At 50.2% G+C, this 15,329-nt stretch overlaps 1 protein-coding gene across 1 annotated transcript; it reads left to right on the forward strand.

The window, feature by feature from the left end:
* Positions 1-564: 564 nt before the first annotated feature.
* On the forward strand, positions 565-4,296 carry Hand2 (heart and neural crest derivatives expressed 2). The gene is made up of 2 exons (XM_034520535.2): positions 565-2,057; positions 3,400-4,296. The coding sequence occupies exons 1-2, from the start codon at positions 1,503-1,505 to the stop codon at positions 3,496-3,498; spliced, it is 654 nt and encodes a 217-aa protein (XP_034376426.1). The 5' UTR covers positions 565-1,502; the 3' UTR covers positions 3,499-4,296.
* Positions 4,297-15,329: the final 11,033 nt, after the last annotated feature.

Below are 15,329 nucleotides of genomic sequence, written 5' to 3' on the forward strand. Positions count from 1 at the left end.
TTCCAGCCTGGTCAAAGAGACTCGGCTCACTCACTCACAACCGCACCTTAATGGGATTCCACACCGCCACCTCCAGACTCTTGTCGCCACCACCACCACTACCACCACCACCCACTCACCCACCCCAATCCCCTTCCCAGCCCAGCACAAAACTACAGGAGGCTGCTTGTTCAGAGTTCTCTGCCCTGATTGTCTACAAAACAGTTGAACAAGCATAATCTGCGTTCCTTCCCCTCTTCACCCCACCCCTGTAACCAAAAAAGAAAGTGAAAAAATACTGTACCTGGTTTGAGATTCTTCAGTATTGGGGGGAAATATTTTAATAGCGAAGCATCTGTTAAACACTTGTATTAACCTATGGCTGATAAAAAGTTTTTTTTTTTAACCCTGCCCCCCCTCCTGTTTTAATTATCTTACAGTTATGAGTGGACAACCAATCCTAGAAGAGGACCTCGGCAATTAGCAACGTGAACATCAAAAAGTTTTATTGCGGAGAGCGCGAGGCGCCGCCCCCGCCGCCCCGGGATTGGCGTGAGGAGTCTCTGACGACATATATTAACCCGAGCGGCCCTAAAGATGTAGCTGTACATGGAGATCTTGCTGGGAAAATCGGCTTGCTCCCCTCACCGCGTCCAACCCAGGAGCACCGCCGCCGCCACCCGGGAGCTTCCACGGCCACTGTGCACACCCCTCCGAGAGTCCATTCGCCGCTTCCCAGCTCCGAGGCGCCTTCAGGGGCCCAAGATTCTTGTCGCGAGAGGAGAGGATCTTAGAAAATGGATGCGCTGAGACCTCTCTGGAAAGCCTCCGAGAGAGCCTAAGAGGAGCGAGGACGGACACGTTACTCGCAGCCTTAAAAACAAATCACACTCAAGGACCAAAACAACAACCAAATAATTTTGATTAAAACAATAAGCGCCCAAGAACACAGAGCAAGCTGGTGGGGGGAGGGGAAGGGGCGGGAAGGGGAGGGTCGCACCGAGGTAGCTCCACGCTGTGCAGCGACCCCGCCGCCGCCTCCCGGCACAGCCGGGCCGGCTCCTCCAGCCCCGGCTTGGACTCGCCCCGGATTCCAGGTCAGCTTCGGAGTTAGGAGTCCCGTGCCCGGCATCTGCGGGACAGCCTCGCGGGAGCCGGCCGGCACTTTTGCATGAGCCCCGGAGCACTCTGCCTGGTCGCTGCAGCGGGGCAAGCCGGAGCCGGAGCGCGGACTGTAGAGCCGGCCGGGCGGCGGCGGCGAGCAAGGGCGCACCGTGCCGGGACCAGCTCGCCGCGCCCCATGGGGAGCCGGCGGCCGCGGCACAGCTGAGGCGGGCCCGGCGGGCCAGGCGCGGGCCCCGGGCTGCAGCGGCCCCCTCTGCGGCTGCAGGGCCGGCCCGGGAGCCCGGGGGTTGGGGGGTGGGGGGTGGGGAAGACCGCCGATCGCCGAGGCCGGAGCCCGATCGGAGGGCGCGGCGGGGCTGCGCGCACGCTGGGGCGCGTGGAGGGCCACGGAAGGCGAGATGAGTCTGGTGGGGGGCTTTCCCCACCACCCCGTGGTGCACCATGAGGGCTACCCGTTCGCCGCTGCCGCAGCCGCCGCTGCCGCTGCCGCCGCCAGCCGCTGCAGCCACGAGGAGAACCCCTACTTCCACGGCTGGCTTATTGGCCACCCGGAGATGTCGCCCCCTGACTACAGCATGGCCCTGTCCTACAGCCCCGAGTACGCCAGCGGTGCCGCGGGCCTGGACCACTCCCATTATGGGGGAGTGCCGCCCGGTGCCGGGCCTCCCGGCCTGGGGGGGCCGCGCCCGGTGAAGCGCCGGGGGACCGCCAACCGCAAGGAGCGGCGCAGGACTCAGAGCATCAACAGCGCCTTCGCCGAGCTGCGCGAGTGCATCCCCAACGTGCCGGCCGACACCAAACTCTCCAAGATCAAGACACTGCGCCTGGCCACCAGCTACATCGCCTACCTCATGGATCTGCTGGCCAAGGACGACCAGAACGGAGAGGCGGAGGCCTTCAAGGCGGAGATCAAGAAGACCGACGTGAAAGAGGAGAAGAGGAAGAAAGAACTGGTCAGTACTAGGGGAACACGGGGAGGTAAAGGGCTCGGTATCTTGGGACCGCTGCTCTGGTCTTTCCAGACCGGCTGAGAAATTGTACGCCACATTCTTTGACTGCATAGTGAGCCGGAGTTGCTTTCACCAGGTTGTGGAGTAGGGATGGTTTCCTCAAAAGCAAGAAAGGGAGGATGTCAGCATCAGGATGTCCGTGCTTCTGGTCTTCCTTCGAGGTTCTAAGGCCCTCTAACTATTTAGGATTGACCTCCCAACACGTAGGGACTCACCAATCTCCTGGCCGCACTGGCCGGCTTCCCTCATTCTGTGTTCATTAAAGCTATCTTTGGCTTTCAACCCAACCTTTCTTGTAAATATTTCTAAAGTGAGTTACCTATGACCTCTCTCGGGTTCCAGTTATTCCACAATTGATAGCATCCCCCACTCCAAAACCGAGGCTGCCTCTGACTCCGAACAATAAGAAAACGTTATGTTTGTTCACAGTGCTAAGGCACGCGGGAGGTGACGGTAAACATTAAGTCTCTTTAACAGTAAAAACACAGCTTTAGTTTCTCTTTGAAACTAGAGCGCAAATTCCCTCCCCCTCCCCAAGTAATTCACGAGTGTGTCTAAGTTTATTTGAGTGAGCTTGTGCACTTTAAGACTAAAAGAAATACACATTGTGGTCATTGTTATGAATTCTAACATGAAGTTATGCGGAGCCACTTAAAGTGTCCTCGGGTTCCTACCAACCGCAGGTAAAGTATGGTGTTCTGCATAGGGCAATGACCAGGAAGAACCTGAGAAACAGTTCCATTTGTGGAAATTTTCTCCTTTGCGGCTTGTAGCCCTTCGATTCCTGCATGATGGAATGACCTTTCGAATAACCAGATTTCAAGGGCCTTGCAGGAGACATACTGCTGAACTCCATGTACAGAGCCGCTGCTGGCTGGCGGGAGAGGCCCAGGCCAGAGCAGAGGGGCTTCTGGATGTGGGGTTCGCTATTGAAAACAGAAGGCAGATTTAGCGCTGGTCTCTGCTCCCTCTCCTGCAAAAGCAGTAAGGGAAAATAAGAGCCTAGGCTTCTCTGTAAACGCCTAGAAATGGGTTGGTTGCTTAGAAATTTGCTGACTGGGTCCTTGAGCATTTGGAGAGGAGGCCTAGGCGGTAACTTAAAGCACTGCGGACCTGCATAACTTTTCTGCAGAGGCTGGTACCCGCATCATCCCCCTCATTGGGTGTTCCCTTGTACCCTGGTAGTCTGCGTCCTCTCGCCGGAAGAGAGCTAAGGTGGCTGTAACCGGGCATTCTCGCTGAACGGTCTTTCCATTTCTCTCCCTTTCGCCCCCTTTCTGTTTAGAATGAAATCTTGAAAAGTACAGTGAGCAGCAACGACAAGAAAACCAAAGGCCGGACAGGCTGGCCACAGCATGTCTGGGCCCTGGAGCTCAAGCAGTGAACAAGAGGAGAGCTAGTGAGCCGGGGGCCAAGGCGCCAGATGCAGACCCAGGACTCCCCGAAAGCCCTCGGGCTCCGTTCTGAGGACTTCTTGCAGTTGGATCATCCGGTTTATTTATGTGCAATTTCCTTCCCCCTCTTTTCTGCCCCCCCCCCAACCTTTGAGGCATCCGCTCTCCACCTCCCTTTCCAAAAAAAGTGGATATTTGAAGAAAAGCATTCCATATTTTAATATGAAGAGGACACTCCGTGTGGTAAGGGACCCCGTCATTCTCTGTGTGTGAATGTTCCCTCTTGGCTGTGTAGACACCAGCGTTGTCCCCCCCCCAAAACCCCAACCCCCGCCTCCTTACCCAATTCTTTCCAGATAAAAAAAAAGTGGACACTAGTGCATATGCGAAGTGTATCTTTTTAATACTCGGCCTTTGGATATCAATATTCCTGGGGGTTATAAAGTTCTATTTCAAAGCAGAAAGCAGGGCCGCTAACATTTCTGTCCGGTCGGCTATCTAGTGCTGTCGCTTTTCAAATGTAGCTGTTCCCTAGTCAAGATGTTTCCAACAGCTTCTTGGTTTGTTTGGGTTTTTTTTTTTTTTTTTTTTTGGGCTTCCGTCCTCTAAAGCTGAGTGGAATTTAATTAATATTGAAGGTGTAAACGTTGTAAGTATTCAATAAACCACTGTGTGTGTTTTTTTACAAAAAAAATCACGTGGGTGATACCTCAAAAGAACTTTGAAAACAAAGCTGTTAGACTTGTTTTCATATTTAAAATATTCAGAAGTAAACTAAATTATCGTAATTGCCTCCAACTTTATTTGAAAGAGTCAGTGGTTCTAATCAATCAATATGATCTGAGGCTCCCTAGATGAAGAACTGTTATTAAAGCAAACTGTCCTGGTGAAAATCCTGACCAAAGGCCTGGGCTTCTATCCAGTCCTGTCTCTTTTCTTCTTGCCAAAGCTCCCAGGAGAACTTTGAGTGGTCTTTGGGAGTATCGGGTTGGGAGAAGGACCTGTGCTTTCTTTGTGCAGAAGGTTTAGGTGGCCTCGTTTTATAGGTATCTATCTATTGGAAGCCCTGCGCCTGGTGCTTGGTTTTGTGTTTGAGGACCATTTTTTTTCTTTCCTGTGGAGGAGGTGTGAGGAGGATTCCAGGCCTTATTACAGTCATAGGAAATAGTCTGGGGCGTTTAGTTCAAAGTATAGGGCTTTTATCCAAGGTTTTTTTTTTTTTTTTTTTTTTTTTTTTTTTTTAAGAGAAAGAAAAAAGAGAGAAGGGGGGTTTTGCTAGCTGTCCAGATCGGAAGATTCTCATGAGCAGGGGCGGTGGAGGAGGGAGTCTTTTGAAAGGGTCTATGATTAGGTAACAAGGAATTTTACGTCAAGTAAGAAATCGCGAACAAGACCACAGATTTAAAGGGGGGCGAGGGGTTGGGTTAGATTTACAAGGAGCTACAGGGAACTCAATATTAACTGCTCGGTGTCTGAAGTCTTCCAAGCTGCAGCTCTGCAAGTGGCAACCTACCCCCTGAATAGCAGCCACCCAGAACTTCACCCTGCCACGGGCTTTGCTGTCCTGGGGTCCTGTACTACCGAAAGTCCCTGCGCCCTGTTTCCCCGAGGTTAAATAGAGCTTCACCTCTGGCTCTAGAAATCAAAGAAGCTGAAGTGCTATTAGGAACGGGTGGGAAACTGGGGGAGATTAACAGTATTTAAAAGTGGTTTGTTTCATGAAGCTCCATGTATATAAATCTGGTGTCGTAGAGCCTTGGCAAAGGGTTTCCAGCCTTAGCCATTCTTGGGGTGATATTCACACCTTGTCTCCAGTAACAAACCCTCGAGCGTTCCCACAGCTCCCTCAGAGCTTCTCTGACCCGGGTGGTCTACAGTCAGCCAGCCCAGCCCTTCGTGGGTGAGGGTGGGGGGCGGGTGTGAGTGGTGTTTCGGACTTCTGCGGATGGCTGACAACAGGAGGGCCAGGGGTTAGAACAACTAGGCCAAAGCGATCTGAACTTTCTCCCCTTAGGTCAGCCGACGCTGGGCGGACCTGGTGGGCGAGGGGCTGTGTTTACAGACACTTGCCTTTGTTTATAACGTGCGAGGGGTGGGGGGTGGGGGGGAACGGTGGCTGCCCAGGTTTTCTGTAGCTCTCTGGATCATTGTCTGTTTGACCAAGCGGCTCTCTCCTTTTGCCTGCAGAGGCCTTCTGCATCTTCACTTTTATCAGCTCGGAAGAAAGATTCCATGTTTTAGAGGTAGAAGAAAGGGATCTAAGAGGTTTCTGGAATGGACAGAGATGAGATTGGTGACGGCTTAAACACATCCGTTATCTTCACCATGAGCGTGTGTGCCTGTGCGTGCTTGTATCTTCTCTTCTAGGCCTTAATGGAGTCTGGTTAAATCAGCTCTTCTGCTTTATTAAATACCAGCACAAGGGAATCTAAAGACCCTAGTGAATTGTTCATAGGTGGTCATTTTACTAATCCTAGTGCGTTTTAGACTGGCAATCAGGCACCCACGGATCCTCTTTGACTGACTATCCAGAGTCACTGAGCTGCAGAGGTCTTTCTCCCTCCAGCCAGTACTAAGCCATAACGCTGAAACCTCCAACCGTCCAGGAAACTCCAACTGGCTAGAATCCAGCCGACTTAGTACTAAAGCCACTAGAAACCCCCGGATGCTCCAAAACTTCAGTTGAGCAAACCCGCTAACTGGACACGGTTTTCAACTAGCTGGACCCTTCAACCTGCAGAACATAGACAATCCTTTCCTCAGTCCCAAATCTAAACCGTCTCAGCATCCCCAGCCACCTCATTTTGCTTGTCAAACTCCCATGGAGCGGGCTAGTGTGTTGGGGGAGGGATTTCTACAGCGCTGCTTCTCTGCGTTTTCACGACTACACATTTTTTTTTTTTTAATTCTTTGTTTAAAGGCGGTAGGGGGGAAAGATTCCAAGCCTCTGCTTGTGGCAATGGCTAAAAGGTCTCTGCTTTAATTGCTGGGATAATGTGTTTGCTGCCATTTTGTTAAGAGCAATCACTCCTGCAGCGAATTCACAAGCGTTCTAGACAGGCCGGAGCCGACAAAAAAAAAAAAAAAATGTAGGATTTGACGTTAAAAGCTAAATGGGAAGCTGGGGCGAGGAAGGTAAATTGATGGTAGCTCTGGTTGTCAGGGCTCAGCCCCAGACCTCCGCGCAGGACCAAAGTCTGATAACCCTGAAGCACCAGGAGGGCTCTCTCTCTCTCTCTCTCTCTCTCTCTCTCTCTCTCTCTCTCTCTCTCTCTCTCTCTCTCTCTCTCTGCTTAGGAATGAGTCAGTATCCCCCCTCGACTGGCTTTTTCTAGACTTTTGCTCCCAGCTACAGACACTGACAGCAGCTACCAGACAGTGTGTCCGAAATGACAGCTAGGTCACTGGGGGACTCTGCATGCCTACTTAAACCCAACACACACTGAAGAAGCAAGGATTTCTGGCTAGTTCGGTTGTAGCATTTTCCTTGAGGGGAGGAGTTTCAGAATTTAGATTGTAGAAGAAACTGCCTAGGATGTTGATTTCAGCGATGGAAATGGATGTAGCAGGGGTGTCACGAGTGATTCCACTCTCCGGTGACCCTTTAAAAATGTGCCTACCTCACTTCCTGGTGGAGTGATGGCCCAATCCCCTTCCCTCACCTGTGGCTCTGCTGGCTGTTGCCCCACAGGGGCAGAGAATCTCAAAGCTAGTCTCTCCTAGTGCCATAGTTTGGGGAGAGGGGCAGGGGGCAATTTAGGATTTCAGGAAGAGGTGTGCGGAACTGGGAGCGATCTCAAACACAGAACCGCGGGAGACAAGAGCTTTGGGGGCTACTCTACCTCCCCCATCCACACCCCCAGACTTGGAGGAGAGAATTTGGGTCAGGTGCTAGGGCCTGAAATGTTCACAGGGCTACCAAACAGAGCAAAGGATGCTACAAAAGCCTGGACTTGCATTGGAATAGCGGGTCTACAGAACTCTAGGAATCTGCTCCATCTTTCCTGGATCTTTATCTATATGCTGTTTCTAAGGTCGTTTGTGCGGGTAGTGGGCTTATCTTCCACCACCGCCGCCTTTCGTTTTCCTTGCTTTTCCTAGTGCCTGAGCCCTACCCACGCTCGCTTCCACCACGAATTGAAAGAAGGGTTGGCTGGTGGATGCAAAACAGTTTGTTTAAAAAGTAAGTCCGTGGCTACGTAAACACCATAGACTACTGAATCTGGGCTCTGGCCATTGCCTTCCTAGTAGTCATGGCTATATTAACCTAGGAGAATCGGAGCCTCTGGAAGTCAAATCCTCCGGCCCAGATCTCCGATCTCCGCACGAGGAGAGGGCGCTAACGAGTCTCCGGGATCCTCTTGTCCCAGGCCTTGGATCTCTTGAACAGAAAGAAAATTCCCAAGGAACTGCCCTCAGACTGGGGTTCAGAAACCGGCTGGAGGCCCCAGCAGCCTAAATTGCTCTTGTGGAGATTATCGGGGTGTGTGGAAGAGATCCATTAGATATTTTTAACTGTGTAAAAGAGGAAAAAGGGGGGCTGTTCCAAAAAAGGAAACCAATCCCACGTTTCCGGGGGCCGGACAGTTCTAAGACCGTCGGCCTCACTACCCAACCGGTGTGCTTCGAAGCACAGCAACTGTCTGCTCCAGTCATTAGCCTATGACGGCTGAGCGCCTTTGGCTGGCCAGCATCCTTGAAGTAAATGTAACGGAGTCCGGGACTCATGCGCACAATTCTAAACTCCCCCCTCCCGCCCTGGGTTCTCACCGGTTCCCCGGGTTCTCATCAGTTCACCCTGCCCGAGTCAGTTCCCTTGCAGGAGCGAGAGCAACAACCCCCTGCATATACACTCCCTCCAAATTTCTCCCGGTATTTGGACCGCTTTGATGATCAGATGGTAGAGCCCTGATTACAAATTTATTCCCGGCCTCTCCGTCCGTCTTTATCTCCGCTATTAGGGACATCTGGGAGTGATTAGTGCCGCGCCTGCTCCCGCCCCGCTTTCCTATCTTGCTGCAGCGAGGCCCAGAGCCTCGCTGACGTCAGGGCAGACGGCTCGGAGCCATCCCAGCAGAGCTAGCTGGGTGTAATCGGCGGCTGCGCGGCCAACTCCTCCCGGGGCCAGGGAGGCAGCTGAAAGGCTCCATCCGCCTGCGCCGAGGGAACTTCTAAATACATATTTTTAGCCCGGAACATTTGTTTTGTTTTGTTTTCCTTGTTTGGGGTGAGAAAGGGCCAGTTGGAGATGCTTACTTGAATTCTTCCAACTCTCTCGGTCCTGTGAATTTCTCTTAGAAAAGCCTCTGACTATTGGTCTTACCGATCAGGAGTTCATGCTAACCATGAACCATGAACCAAGCGCTGCTTCCCTTCACCAATAGAGGCGGGGGTGGGGGGGGTAGTAACGCCAGTGCAAAACGGGGGCCCCACGTGGTTACGAGTAGGCTTTATGTGGCCAAACGACTCTCAGGGAACTTTTTAGAGTTAACTTAGTGTCCCGCCCATGGCACCCGCCTGTATTACAGTTCTCAGGACCTAAATGATGGAAATTTCTGCCTAAGGGGACGACCTGGCAGAAGCGATTACAGAAGTCACTTCTCTTGAGACTGCACCTCTGCATCTGCTTTGGAGCATAATAGATCTAGTGACAGCTGGCCAGCTGGTGACACCTCTTGAGGAGGACACGCGACTAGCGCGGCAACTTTGTCCTCTGCTGTGTTGCAGTGTCTGGATCAGAGGAAGGAGATCTGTGTGTGATTCCTAGATGCTCACGACCTCTGCCCCTGCCGAGCTGCTGGCTGCCAGGACAGGTGTTGTGATGAACTCAATGTCTGAACTGTCCAGAATGACGCTTCCCTTTCCCCAGAGAACTAACAAAACTACAAATCCACCGGTATTTCATCCGAACTTCCACAACTTCTGATTGGACAGGCCAGAGACTTCATTTCGGAGCTTGCAATTCTTAAAACTCTTGCAGAAAATTCTAGAAACACGGCCTGAGGCCACGCAAACCACCACAATTGGTTCAGAGTCTTAGGAATGTTTTCCTTGAGCCACCAAAAATACTGCCTGGTGTGGGTAAATATGAAATATTTATCAAATATGAAGAAAGGATTGGCCAAGCCCTCGATTATTAAAGTCACCCTACAAGAGAGAACTGTCAATGGTATGTGTCATCCTGTATCTCAGTTTACCTTGATCAGTGATAGATGCCTTGCAGCAGCCTGGGATTTATTTTCCCATACATTCAACAGGGCAAACTGCCTGCTCAGTCAGAGGTTACACTGAATTTAGAGAGAAAGAAGACAGCCTCAGTTTGAGGGAACAGATAAAATGACAAACTCCGCATAAGGAAACCTAGAACAGATCGTTAGTGACTTCAGGACTCTGGCCTGGCTGAGAAACAAAGGAAATAAGACACAAAGCCTGGTTTTGTTTGTTTGTTTGTTTGGGGTTTTTTTTTTTTTTTTTTTCAGAGTCCAACTTGCCAGGTAGGCTCCTCATGGTCTGCCTTAATGTTGGAATCTGGTTGGTTCACACAAGCAATTTCTCAACCAGGTCACTCAAAAACCACAAAGATCCACATTATTCTGACCTACAAAATGTTCTTGCTCCAGGCAAAAATTATATGAGGTTGGAGTCAAATTAGATGGGCCATTGGCCCAGAGATTCTCTGTGTACGTCTCCAAAGAAGAAGCTAGATTTGTAGGAAACTGAGTCTTACTAATAAAGATCATGGAATAGTAGACAATTCTAGTCTCCAACCGATGCCTCAGCTGCTTTTGAAAGTAGTTTTTTTGTTTTCCAAAGTGTGTTTGAGTCTGACAGGACCTTGCTAAGATAGCACAGACTCACCCAGAAACTCTCTATTTGGACTAAGTCTCAAAACATGACAATCACCTTGCTTCTGCCTTCCAAGCTCTGGGACTGCAGGCATATACCATTATATTCAACTTCAAATAATACTTTTAATTCTCAACCCATTGGACCCAACTAGCCTAATGCTTCTTTTATGGCTAGATGGAGTCTTCAAAATATAATTCCCTGTCATAACACCAAGCCAGCTTTCAAGTATTGGTGACCAAGAATGGAAGAGTCGTGGAGACCTGCAGAAGCTTATTATTCATTCCCCTGATGTTTGCTGCTCAGCCAGCTAAAACTCACTTAAAACAAACAGTGTGCTTACTCAAGGGCAGAATGTTCAATCATCATTAAGCATATTGCCCAGAAGAGACTAGAAAAGTATTCTAGATAGTATTCTAAACCAAGATGGCAGGAAATCCCTCCTTTCTGAAAAGACAGGAACCAATGGCCATCCACCAAGGCCTTCTTTTAAAGATAGATTGTTACTGTTGCTTGGCACTGATATTTTTGTCTTTGGGATAAAAACAGAAAGGACGTGTGTGTGTGTGTGTGTGTGTGTGTGTGTGTGTGTGTGTGTGTGTGTGTGTGTTGCTTGTGGCTTTAGTTTTAAAGAAAAAAAAAAAAGCCCTGGAAACAAAAATCTACATTTGCAGTAGTAGTTGGGGAAGAAGAAAAACTGGTGCGGTTTTAATGGGGGGGGGGGGGGAGTGGCGGTCAAACTGCCTGACCACCATCGCCTTCCCTTGAAAATCTGGTTTTCATATTCTCGCTCAGTAATCACCCAAAGCCATAACTGTCTCTGAAATTATTCATTAAAGTCATTTTCAGGGATTCTCACAGGATGACTCTTACGTTTATGATCTGAGAGCAATGACATCAGCCTCTGTCTTTTTTCCGCTTTTAATTAATGCTCTGGAAAGACAGGGTTAGGGGAGGCTGTGAGCCTGGGGAGGGGGGCGGGAGGGGTGGAACCCGTAGGCCTCTCTGCTTCGGCGCGGTCAGCTGAGCGCAGACATCCTTTGATTAAGGAGGGTATTTCGGGGAGTGCAGGCTGTGCAGAAGATCACGGCTGTGCCCTGTGGTGCTGTCAGCAGTGACAGATCCCAGATGGGGCCGCTACTGTATAGCAGATTGAGTTTCTCAACAGAAAACTCACCCTTCCTCCTAAACGTCTTCAAAAACCTTCTCCGGATACTCCATTCATCCAGGTCGTGTCGTCTGAAATAGAAACAGTCCAACCCCAAAGTTGGTTTTGAGTGCGCGTGTGTATGCTAGGTTTATCTCCACCACCACCACCCCCCTTCCTCTTTTCTCTGCACTTCCTCTCCTTTGTGCATCTTGGACTCGGGAAGGCCACTCATAGCATAGATGCGGTGAGTCTGGGGGTGGGGTGGGGTTCCCTGTTCACCAGGCTTACAGCACCAAGTGGTGGAACCAGCACCGAGGTCCGCCCACACGCACCCCGATGGCAAGGCAAGCCCATGGGTAGAGAAACGCAGGGCGAGGCAGTGGATCTCTAGGGGAAGTCAAGATGGACCCCATGAGTCACATACTCTGGAGAAGAGAAGATGGGGGCGGGGAGGGTGGGAAATAAAGGAAGAGACTGCAGGCGCCTTGTCCCGGCTCCAGCCAGCTTAGCTCGTTGGAGAAGTCATGCGGAGTCCTAGATATGGAGGCTGGGTCTTACCGTGGAGGTCGGTGTCGATAGAGAATGGGTGAGAGTCTACTGGAGCCAGGCACCAACAGGAAGAGGAAGAGAGCACGTTGCGGGGGATTCGAGCAGCGATCTGAAAGGTGAGACTGGACTCAGGCCTCCTCAAGGTGAGAATGGACGACGGGTGGAAGCCCAAGTTTCTATGCATATCCCTCCAGCAAGTCGTGTAGTAGAAACATGGACTTAGTGTAAACTGCTCTTTAAAAGTGATTGCAGAAAGGTCCCAAACCTCTGCTCTGCGGAAGCAACAGAGATTCCTCCTTTACCCTGTCCTTAGGTCCTTCTCTGGAAGAGCTACTCTAGTCTGCTCTGGACTAGGGGCAGTGGTCGAAGAGAGGGAAAAGAAAGGTTGAGAGCAGCGGATTCCGAGCCCAGCAGAGAGCGGTTTCTAGGTCCCACCCACCCTCCCCTTCAAGGTTTTCTAAAAGTGAATCTTGGCGCGGTTTTGGCAGACCAAACATCAGAAACCTGGGAGAGGAATCTAGAGAACGCATTTTGTTCTGTTTTGCTTTAATAATAAATAGTGTGTCTTTTAAAACACCCTCCCCTCCCCCGCTTCTCCCACAACCTCTCTGGATAAGAGTCTGTCGGGAGAGTCTGGAAAACTAAAAATAACATGTCACGCTCAACGTCCAGAGAAGCCACCGGCCACCTCTACAGGGTGGGGATGCTGCCCGTGGAAGGTCATCACCTTTTTCACCCCGACAACCTGACAGCAAAGTCCACTCAGTCGATTCTTTCTTCTTTTGAGCCCAGGATCCAGGTCCGAAATAGGTGGGGAGGCCCCATCTCTACAGCCATTAGGAGAACGCTGCTTCTCGTGACCCTGTGGCTACAGTGACTATCCTTCGAGTAGACCCTTTGGTCAAATCTAGATGGCACACTTTTAATGTCTGCCAATCTCCCCCTTCTGGAGTCTAATTTTTGCAAAGAAATGAAATGGGACCGTTAGATTCTGCCTATGTTGCTGCCATCTGGTGTGCAAACATTCTTCAGCTTGTTTTGAGAAGTATGGTCTCTCATACTTCGGGGTAAACCTATGAACCCAACCCCACCCACCTCCGCCAATGTAAGATTTCTTTCTCCCCTCCCCTGACAATTCCAGCCTCAATTGTCCGGTTTAAAAAAAAAAATCAAAAACTCTTTATATAAAAACAAAACACGCTGAATTTCAAAACGACCGCACACCTCCTCTACAAGACGGCTTTTATTTTCATTGGCCATGATGGATGAAAGTAGTTTATTTTGATTTTGTTTTCTTGTACCCACATGTCTTGTAAAAGGTTCCTGTGCACGGGCCTGCCCCCCCCCCCATGACCGCGGGGGCCTTGCCTCCAGACTTCAGTCCCCGCCACTTGGTTTTAAGCCCTCGCCTGGAGCCGAGGTGTAATTGTGACCCTCCCCTAGCTCCGATCCTCCCGGGGGTATGGTTGGCCTGGCCAGACTGAGGCCGGGACCTCCCAAGTGGCGGCCTAGGCTCTCGAGCTACGAAGTCCGTGCCTCCCAGCCTCCTCCCCCTTTCTTCCCTCTGCCGACTTCGCTAGCTTTTCTTCTTGGTTCTGTACTTTGCCCACGTCCCAGCTCAGAAAGGGTAAATCTTCTCTCCCTTCGTGTTGGCTTTATTTATTTATTTATTTATTTATTTTGTATCTTTGCTCTGTCGGGCATCTTATTAGGGCTCGCTTGGTCGCCTTCCCATTGAAACCCCAGGTCCGGAGAAGCTAACTGTCTTGATGGAAATCTAGGGGAAAGAATTGGGATCCTCTAGCCAGCCCCCTCCGCGCTGCGGCACAGTCGGATCCCGGAGCGCTTCTGCGTAACGTCAGCGCGCCGGGTAATTTACCTTTCCTGAGCGTCTGTCAATATGACTAATTTCCACCCGGGTCAAAAAGCCTTTCTCCGGCAGTCCATCTTGGAGCGCTCTCTTAACGCGGTAGACGGGGGTGGTTGTTTTGTTTCCACCCTAGAAATAAATACTCTTGGGGCGTCCCTGCCAAGGCAGCAGCCCTGAGAGGAGCAGGCGAATACACACCGTGTCAATTAAAAGCAGTTTGCCTTGAACTACGAACTGTGATTGGGTTTCAACGACAGCGACTTGCCTGCCTTTTTAATACACATTACCTAACTCGTCCTTGATTCCAATGCTTTCTTTAGAAACATTTTTCCCCAAGAAGGAAGTAATTAATGCTCCAATTCTTCTCCATTGGGTGCAATTCCCTAATGAAACAGGGCCACAATTCAGGGTGTGTTTTCAACATCGGATATGATTGTTAATCTGGCCTAGACTATATATCATCCAGGCGATATTTTACAATAATTTTTAAACTTTAATTTTAGACCTCTAAGTGCGAGCCGTGTTGTGGAGGGGAGTTAACCATTCTCACAGAGGCCTCCAATGGAAGCTGATAGTAGCAAGGCGGACTCACTTTGAGAAAGTTGCAGGAAGAAGCTAGCGTGGCTAGGGAGACTGGATGATTCTCCAGCGGCAGAATCAGTCTTCTTCAGGCTGAAACAAAGGAGTAGGAGACAAGGACACTCAAATCTGGGGACACGCAGTTAGGTCCCTTAAGGCTTTGAAGTATTTTACTTCACTGATCCAGGGACCAAGGTGTAACTGGAACTAATACGTCCTCAACAGCACATTCCCTTTCCACCCAAGCTCAGACAGTAAGAACACAACGAATGAAATTAAAAATTTGCGCTCGACTTGGGGAATTTCAGGGGAACCTGAAAACCAGGAAGGGAGGCCTCTATCAATGGAGGTGACTGGCACACACTGCACCAGGATGCTACCTATTGCTCAACCCACATATGCTCCCTAACCATCACACCTGTCTCTAGTGAACACACCACACACACACACACCTTTCCCTCTCTCATCTGCCGGAGCATTTATAGTCTAATGAAAGTATATCCTTTAGGGAAAAGACTGTCTATAAAATGTGAACTATGGAGAACCCGGTTGGATAGTCCCACCCAGGATCTGGCCTAGTCCTCAAGAGATTTTTTTTTTCTCCCACAAACACCTTGACTCCTTCTGTTGCTTCCATAATCGCCCTGTTATTTTTACCAAACTATAAAAAAATTAGTGACCTCCGTTTATTCCCTGTGGGAGGAGAACAGATTTCAACCTGAAAACTTATCATTATTTGTGGAGAAGGCATTCTTTAGGGGGAAAAGGAGTGTTACTGTCTATTCTTTGTCATCTTTGAAAAACCCTGGCACCATATGTTCCAACAG

The sequence above is a fragment of the Arvicanthis niloticus genome, chromosome 16 (genome assembly GCF_011762505.2).
Source record: "Arvicanthis niloticus isolate mArvNil1 chromosome 16, mArvNil1.pat.X, whole genome shotgun sequence".
NCBI lineage: Eukaryota > Metazoa > Chordata > Mammalia > Rodentia > Muridae > Arvicanthis > Arvicanthis niloticus.

Bases quoted from the DNA above. Each gene is read 5' to 3' on its own strand.
- Hand2 (XM_034520535.2), top strand. From the start codon at position 1,503: ATGAGTCTGGTGGGGGGCTTTCCCCACCACCCCGTGGTGCACCATGAG. The intron at 2,058-3,399 runs GTCAGTACTAGG...CTTTCTGTTTAG, and splicing joins AGAAGAGGAAGAAAGAACTG to AATGAAATCTTGAAAAGTAC.